Here is an 8,315-nt window from a genome sequence, read left to right on the forward strand (position 1 = left end):
ATTCATTGGCCACAGGGAAAGGGACAACAGCTCTTCCCAAGGCCTCCTGTAGTCCAGCACATCTGCCCTGTGGTCGGGTCCCAAACAGCAACACTCCCGTTGGCTCAGCCCAAGTCCCACTGCTCCACCAGCAATCTGCTCTGTTTGGGGTTAGCTTCATGGGGCTGTGGACATGGGGGAGTGGGGTTCAAAGTCTCTCCATGTCATCTCCTGTCCAGCCTCCAGAGCTGAGGATGGGCCTTGCTCTCAGTCAGTCTATATGAGACAGGCAGAACCCTAGGCTGGAACACAGGAAAATCCATTCTAGACCTGACCCTGTCCTGGTCTTGCTGGAAGACCTTGGACCATGTTCTCCCTCGCCAGGACTCAATTTCCTCCTGGGCAAATGGAAAGGTTTCTGGTGCATTCCAGGTTTCCTCTGATTGAGTCCCTGCAATGCCTTGGCCCAGACAAGCTGCTGAAGAACAGCTTACCCACAAGCACTCATTGGCATGATAACAACAGGAAGGACTTTGCCAAGCTAGCTGTTCTCCTAAAAAGGCTCCCTGCTGCACAGGGGACTTTGGGGAGGAGGGAAGAGAGGGAACCAAGACCCCTGGAGTGGGGCATCAGCCCAGTCCCTGCAACAATGACTTTGTTCAGAGGGGCTGTCCCTACATGCATCCTGGATATAAGAAACTCAACCACCGGGGTTTGCTGCCATCAGTGAACTTTTATTGAGCGCATTTTCTGTGTAGAGCCCTGTACACAAAGTGGAAGAAAACTGGGAAAGCACAGCCAAGCCCCTGGCACAGAGGATGGAACAGAAGCGATGATGAGGGCACAGAGGCAAGGTTCAGCTCTGGGACAGTCACCACGAAGCCCTGATAGGCAAGCAGGAAGCACTTGCCACTGGTGTTACTGTGGAGACGAGATGCCACCCACCTCAGCCTCCAAAGTGGCTACATTTCAGCCCTTGCAGACCTTCGGAATGTCACACTTCTTTTACCTCCCAGCAGCTAGGGCCTGCTCCAGGCAAGCGGTGTAACCAGAGTTGGAAAATGGCTCCAGTGCTGCTAAGGAAGATGGGCAAGGGCAGCCCAGGGAGGAAAGGGAAGAAGAGGAAGGAGAAGCGGGCTCAGGCGGCGTGAAACGTCACTGGCGCATCCACAGCCACACGTTGGCAATGCAGGCCGACACCAGCATGGTGAAGAACAGAGCATCCCTGTGGCGCCAGGTAGCACCCTGCTCCTCCAAGGCACGCAGCCGGCCGGTGATCACGTGCAGCTGCAGAGACCAAAGAGCTGGTGAAAGGTCCTCCTGGGGAAGCCCATGGTTCACCACTGGGGAAAGTATGAACTTCGTACAGGAAGGGCATCTGCCGCCCTTCAGGAGGCCAAAGTGCCTCTGGAAGAGAAGAAGGCAGAGCAACTGAAACAGGGGGCTGGGGTGGGCCAGTGGGACCAAGGGCCAGGCTGCGTATGTTTGCAGGCCAGCAGCCTTGTCCCCTTGTTGGTGTTCGCCCAGTTGTCTGGAAGAAGCCAGCCTGTCCCGGCTGTACCAGGGGAGAGGCGGAACAAGACATTTCAGTTCTGGGGCAGGCTGGCATGGTGGCAGCTGCAGCACCAGAGTAAAGGCAAGGCTCCAGGATAGGTGACACTCAGGGGCTGGAGAGGGCCTGTTGTGGTCTCTCCCTGAGAAGATAACCCCGCCCCAAGAGCTCTTAGTGCCATTCTCTCTGCACAGATTTCTATCCTCTTCTGTTGCCTCTTCATCCTCCGTTTGGCTTCCCCTTTTCCCTCCCCACACATCCCAGGGAGAGAGGCAGGGCTGAGACTGCCATCAAGATGGGACACGAGAGCCTTGAAGACTGGGAGGAAAGGAAGGGGAGCCTGACCTCACCTCCACTGTTAAAGGCTAAGATGACGTCAAAGGGGGTGGTCTCATTGTTGCCAAGGCCCACCTGCCCCAAGACACCAGGATTCTGCTTCTACCCTCCCAGTGGGAGATGCTTACCTGTCTTCTCATGACTTCCATCTCCAATCCATTTAGCTCTTCCAAGCCAATCTCTGCCACCATATCTGCCTCTGGGTCACTGGGAAATAAGAAAAGAAAGAGGTTTGTGAGTTGCTGGTGGTCCCAGGCCAGGTATGGCAGGGACCATAGGAAGGCCATAAGGGCAAGCAGGCAAGGTCAGGAGCTTTTCTAGACAATGACTCTGTCATCCTCAGTCCTTCTCTTTCCAGGTAAGCAGGCCCTGTGGCCTGAGGACTATGAGCTACCCCAGCCCAGCATCAGTGTGCTCAGAGGCCCCAAATGGGCAAGAGGCCAGGGGGTTCAGGGGTTCTTATGAGGAGACAATCGAGCCCCAACATTCCAAGCATGACCAGCTGCTCACAACGCCTTCCTGGTCAGTCTGCTTGCTGGTCCGTCTGGTCCACCCTGGTACCTGCCCAAAGAGCTCCAGCTTTCCTCCTGCAAGATCCCTGGGATCCTTCTTACCGCTCATAATGGAACCTCATGTTCTGGAAGCCACCAGGATACTCCTGAGGGTGAGCATTGCCATGGCCTTGTTCTCTCAACATTCTGGGCAATGGCAGCTGGGGCCCCTAAAGAAAGGAATGGTCAATAAAAGTAGCCAAGTCAGTGTCAGCTGAACAGCTGCCCCACACTTCCCAGGACCAATGGTGTACCCTGTCAGGAGTCACATGGTACCTGATCCTCTGGAATCAGGGGTTGGCAGCTTTCAGACCACTAGAAGAACTTGGAAATCCCACAAGTTGGCCAACTGCCACCACTCTACCCATACCATGCTCCTCAGTAGCTTCTAGTCATCCAAGCTATGGGAAAGAAGAGCAGTGACAGGGATCCCCGTGCTCTGCCAGCACTGTCACAAGCAGACAATCAGACATCAGCCAAGTCAGAGAGAGAGTGGAAAAGCTCAATTTTAAAGTCAAGGAAATTGAGGTCTGGCAAATGACTACACTTCCAAAGGACATACAGTAAATACTGGAGCTCAGGATAGAACTCTGGCCATTGGGAGACCATAACATTCTTCTCTGGGTGAGCACAGCTATCCCAGTGGTTTTCATTTTCATTCGTCTGCTAATGACTTCTTGGAGTGGATGTCTCTGCCCCACAGCTCTGGGGCTAAGATATTTCCTGCCTTGAAGAGCCAATGTAGGCTAGAGGAACAGAATGTGCCAGACACACCTGGGTTCAAATCTCAGCTCCAGGTTTCCAGTGCAAGATGAAAATTTTCACAGACTATTTGGTTTAACACATGCCACATGCCGCCCTCTAAGCCCTTACCAACATCAAGTCATTAAATCCTCTTCATGGCCATTCAAAACAGGTATTACTATCATCCCATTTTGAAAGATTAGAAAACTGAGAGAGAGGTCGCATTATTTGTCCAAGTCACACAGCTGGTAAGTAGCAGAGCAGTCATTTAAAGCCAGGATAATTTGCTCCAGAGGTTGTGCTTTTAACCATTATCCTAGGATGCCTCTGATATTTGACACCACTTCGCCTTCAGACTCCATTAAAATGAAAGCGAAGTCAATAAAATGGTATACAACCTGCAAGAAAAAAGGTAACAGGAGAGGAGAGGCCACAAATGATGAGAGAGCTCAACAAGACTGTGGCATTCAGAGAATGCTGAGAATAAAGCCAGGGGAAGTGGGCCTTGTGGCTCAGAAGCAAATGGCAAGCAGTAGAGGAGGGAGTCCTCCTCCTGCCAGCGTCCAGAGAAGACCCAGACCTGGAAGCTGCAGGGACACTGGGGTGGTCTTGAGGACCCAGTGGGTGGGGGTGGGGGACAGCAGCCTTGGCTTAAGGTCTGTACATGGAGCAGTCATCCAACCCTCTTACCCCACCTGCCTGGCAGCCTTTTCTCCCCAAATTCAAACTTGAGCTAAATGAATGGAGAAGCAGGGGCAGTTGAACCACAGAGCAGAGCCCTCTCTACTCTGGCATTTACCAGTTCCTCCTGCACAACCGACTTTGCTGAATTAGAACCTACTGTCTCACAGGCCTCACCAAGACACAGAATTCTGAGTTGTCTCTATTTGCCTCACTTTTAACAAGAAACAGACAACCAAGGCTCACCTGTCACCTGAGAAATATCTGCAGCCCTCCTATGTTCTTAAGAACAATAGTAAATGCAAGGTTGAACCATTTCTATATAAAGGATTTTCATAGAAACTTTACCACCATGTTCCATTTGTTGTAATAACGCAAAATTTCTTTCTTAAAAGTGCACACTGATATTGGTGTGACATTTTCTATGTGAACAGTACTTGACAGTCATGCTACTATTTTATTTTCCTCTTCATCTTCTTCTTATGATACCTCAAAAATAGGTTGAAAATGACAGTGTGTGTCAAGAAAACCTTAGGACTATGAAGGGGAATTTGATTGAGAGTTTCTCCTAGAACAATTTCCACACCATCCCTTTGATTTTCCTACAGATTGGGATCAGAAAGACAAACAGGTTTTTTGAGATATTTGAGAGCAAATAAAGATAAGTAACTGGTGGCTGGGGTTTGTTTGTTTGAAATAACATAGTTTGTTCTTACACATAAATATAACAAGAATTAATGTGACAACATCTGCAAGTCATTGATAGCCTATTGAAGTTGCCCATCATAAGACAGGTCTAACTGTTCAAAACCAATTGTCTTTTTGCCTTTTTTTAAATTTTTTTAAGAATTATTTTTATATCTTTATTTAGAATTTTAGATATATAAAATTTTATATTTTTATTTAGAATTACATGCATTATAAAACATAAGGCTTTTATAGCAATTTGACAGAGATCAAGAAAATCTATGAATTTCAGCAAGTCCTAACTTCCTTCTACTATTTCAAACAGTGTTATTTTTATCTTCATGTACTTTTCAAAGCACACTACTTCCCCCACACCCAAATCAGCAGAACAGTATTATGATTTTTTTTTCTCTTTTAATTTTGTGGCTCTCAGGTGGTCAGGGTTCCATTTTGGGGGAGGGTGCTCAAAAGCAAATAATAAATAGAACTGATAAATGTCTTAATTTAAATGTCTAGTTTCTAAATATATTATAATGACTGTTTCTGTTTAAAGTAGTCCTGTGGTCCTAATAGGTAATTATAATTAATTCAGAGATTATATCTCTCCATTACCCTCAAAGATCCCATTCTCCCTCAATCTCATGGGCATGACTGGCTTCCTGGAGCCTGAGCTATTGAAGTAATTTGACTTGACTTCCACCTTTGGACATAAGAAACCAATTCAGTATTTTTGGTTTATTTTCATTCCCAGGAGGTCCCTGATCTGGGAGCTCTATTTCTCTTTATTCATTAGCGGCGGAATCATTTGGGCATTTATCATAACTCATTCCCTAGAAAAGCCAGACCTCCCTACTCTCCAACCCTGTTGCCTTTCCCCACTAACCTCTGCAACACTGTAACACCAGGGTGATAGTGGCTAACAGAATCCACGACAGAACTACCAGACTCAAGTGATTCCCTAGAATAGTAAGGTCATCCTCCTCTCCAAAATGACTCCAAAATGACTGCCTTTTCCCAGTACAGTTTGCAGCAATATGGCTGCCATTTTTTTTTCCCCCTAGAACATTCCCTCACTCGTGGTGAATGTAGCTTAAAGGATTATCTACAGAACAATGGGACTCAGGTGATTTCCTAGAACATTGGGTCTCCCTTCCTTTCCAACCTAGTTGCCTTTTCCCAGTAACCTTTGCAACAGTATAACAGCCATTTCTCTAAAACTCCCTCAGGCACAGTAAAAGTAGCTTTAAAGGATTGGCTACAGAACTTGAAACTCACATTATTTCTTCCAACTTGGTTATCTTTTCCAAGTAATTTTGCAACAGCATAGCAACCATGTTTCTAAAACTTCCCCTCACCCACCAGTGAATGTACCCTAAGGAATGACTACACAGTGAGAGAACTCATGTGATTCCCCAGAACACTCATTTCTCCCTCTTCTCCAAAATGGCTGCCTTTTCCCAGTATCCTTTGTAACAGTGTACCTGCCATTTTTTTCCTAGAATATTCCTAAACTCATATTAAGTGTAGTTTAAAAGATTGGCTACAGAACAGTTAGATTCAAGTGATTAGAATTCCTAACAGTCAGGGAGCATAGGAACCTACCTTGCTTTACCTTTGTCCTGGCCCTGAGAAATATATTTTATTTATATGTATTTATATTTAATCTATTAGATGAGGCCCATCCACATATCAAGGATTAAGAATGTCCTTTACTTAAAGTCCACAGAGTATAGATGTAACAAAGCTACAAAATACCTTCAAAGCAACACCTAAACTAGAAATTGATGGAATACCTGGGAACTATAGGCTACCCACGTGGACAGGTAAACTTGACCTTCACAGTGGTCTAATCACTGGGGAAGCTGAGGGAAAATTTGAACTTAGACCAGGGACTGTAAGGCCGGCCTGGGGACGGTGGGGCCTCCTCAGTGGCTGTAGGCAGATCACTTCTTTCCTGCCCTTCCCTCCTGTGGTTCTCATGGTTCCTACCAAGGCTGATTATTTAATAATTAAATAATTTATATAATTACAATTTATATAGATAAATATTTATATATAAAATATAGCTATAGAGAGAACTATAGATATAGATTTATTTATTTATTTATTTAGGAAAGTGTCATTTCACACACATTAGAGTTTTGTAAAGTATATGTAGTCCCCAAGTAATATGTGATTCAGGTGTTTTGGACTCTTAAGGTTGAACTCCCAGCCTACCAAAAGATAGCTGTGACTTCTTATTGGACATCCCTGCCTTCACTGCCTCACTGGTACACAGGAGCTTCCGTTCTTGCCCGCAAGTCAACATCTGGCTTTGTTCAACCTACCATCATCAGGCTAAAGCCCCTACAACCTGTATGCCCAACCCCAACCCAGTTGTTGCATGTCGAGGGCTCCATACAGTACCGCTTTCTTGGGCCGGGTGGCAGTCATATTCCAAGCCGGTTGACGTGCACCAGAGCCAGCAGCCTTTGGATCCAACTTTTGTCGCCGCTGAGAGGTACCCAGGGACTGGGATCCACGTGCCATCATTTCTAGGGAGAAGAAGAGAGGCACCAGGAACACTCATAGAGACTGTGCCAAGGCTTCCTGGGCACAGGATACACCAGAAAAAGGATAGGATACCCAAACTTCTTAGGAATCATTCAACACTCATTCACTAATGTCCTTTGGAAGATCCCAGGCCTCAGTCTGTTCATCTCTTCAAAAGTTTTGCAGCCAAACACACACTTTCTCTATCACACATGCACAGGTATGGACACCCAAGGAAAGGGGCATTACAGGGGCTCCTCACCTGCTATCACCAGGTGCTCTTGGCTTTGCATATAGCTTTCAGGAACCAGCTCTTCAGCCATGGATGTTTCCATCTCCTCCTTGATGCTAGGGGGGCCTCCTGCCATCACAGCCAATTTTTCACTTTAAAGCTATAGCCAAGGATACACAAGAAGCAAGGCCAGAACAGACACTTGGAAAATCAGCTCTGCGAGGGGTAGGTGCTCAAGCAAGATATATCTGGAGATGGGGGTGGAGCTAGACTCCCTCACAGGGCTTAGGTCTTGGACACAGCACCTTGTGTTCCTGCTGTATCTTGTTGGCTGGCTCCACAGCCTTCTCCCCTGCTACTCTGTAACCAACTTAGGAGGAAAGATAAGTGTCAGAAACTTTGCCTGTGAGGACTCTGCTGGCTCTCAGGTCACCTGATTTGGCCCTATTGAGGAGCAGGTGGGATCCAAGGTTAGATCCCAAGCCTGACATGGCTTCTGCAAGCCCAGCTCTGGCAAGGAATCCAGGCCGTAGTACCCCTTGGAAGGCATCCTTTGAAGAGCACATCCTGTCTCCCCCTATCTGGAGTTTCCGGGCAAGGGAGTTGGCCTTTTGATGGCCTGGATCAGCCTGGGCAGGAACCATGAGAACCACAGGAGGGAAGGACAGGAAAGAAGTGATCTGCCTACAGCCACTGAGGAGGCCCCACCGTCCCCAGGCCGGCCTTACAGTACCTGGTCTAAGTTCAAATTTTCCCTCAGCTTCCCCAGTGATTAGACCACTGTGAAGGTCAAGTTTACCTGTCCACGTGGGTAGCCTATAGTTCCCAGGTATTCCATCAATTTCTAGTTTAGGTGTTGCTATGAAGGTATTTTATAGCTTTGTTATATCTATACTCTGTGGACTTTAAGTAAAGGACATTCTTAATCCTTGATATGTGGATGGGACTTATTTAATCAACTGAAAGGCCTGAAGAGCAAAGCCTGAGGTTTCCTAGAGAAGAAGAAATTCTGCTCAATACT

At 47.0% G+C, this 8,315-nt stretch overlaps 1 protein-coding gene across 1 annotated transcript; it reads right to left on the minus strand.

Moving 5' to 3' along the window:
• Positions 1 to 698: 698 nt before the first annotated feature.
• FATE1 (fetal and adult testis expressed 1) lies at positions 699 to 7,522 on the minus strand. Its single transcript, XM_004776650.2, has 5 exons — positions 7,325 to 7,522; positions 6,937 to 7,064; positions 2,482 to 2,588; positions 1,996 to 2,074; positions 699 to 1,266 (listed from the first exon to the last, which is right to left on the minus strand). The coding sequence occupies exons 1-5, from the start codon at positions 7,428 to 7,430 to the stop codon at positions 1,135 to 1,137; spliced, it is 552 nt and encodes a 183-aa protein (XP_004776707.1). The 5' UTR covers positions 7,431 to 7,522; the 3' UTR covers positions 699 to 1,134.
• Positions 7,523 to 8,315: the final 793 nt, after the last annotated feature.

Source organism: Mustela putorius, unplaced genomic scaffold (genome assembly GCF_011764305.1).
Source record: "Mustela putorius furo isolate JIRA1106 unplaced genomic scaffold, ASM1176430v1.1 tig00003899_pilon_pilon_pilon, whole genome shotgun sequence".
NCBI lineage: Eukaryota > Metazoa > Chordata > Mammalia > Carnivora > Mustelidae > Mustela > Mustela putorius.

Bases quoted from the DNA above. Each gene is read 5' to 3' on its own strand.
- FATE1 (XM_004776650.2), bottom strand. From the start codon at position 7,430: ATGGCAGGAGGCCCCCCTAGCATCAAGGAGGAGATGGAAACATCCATG. The intron at 7,065-7,324 runs GTGAGGAGCCCC...TCTTCTCCCTAG, and splicing joins AGAGCACCTGGTGATAGCAG to AAATGATGGCACGTGGATCC. The intron at 2,589-6,936 runs GTACTGTATGGA...TCCTTTCTTTAG, and splicing joins CCACCCGGCCCAAGAAAGCG to GGGCCCCAGCTGCCATTGCC.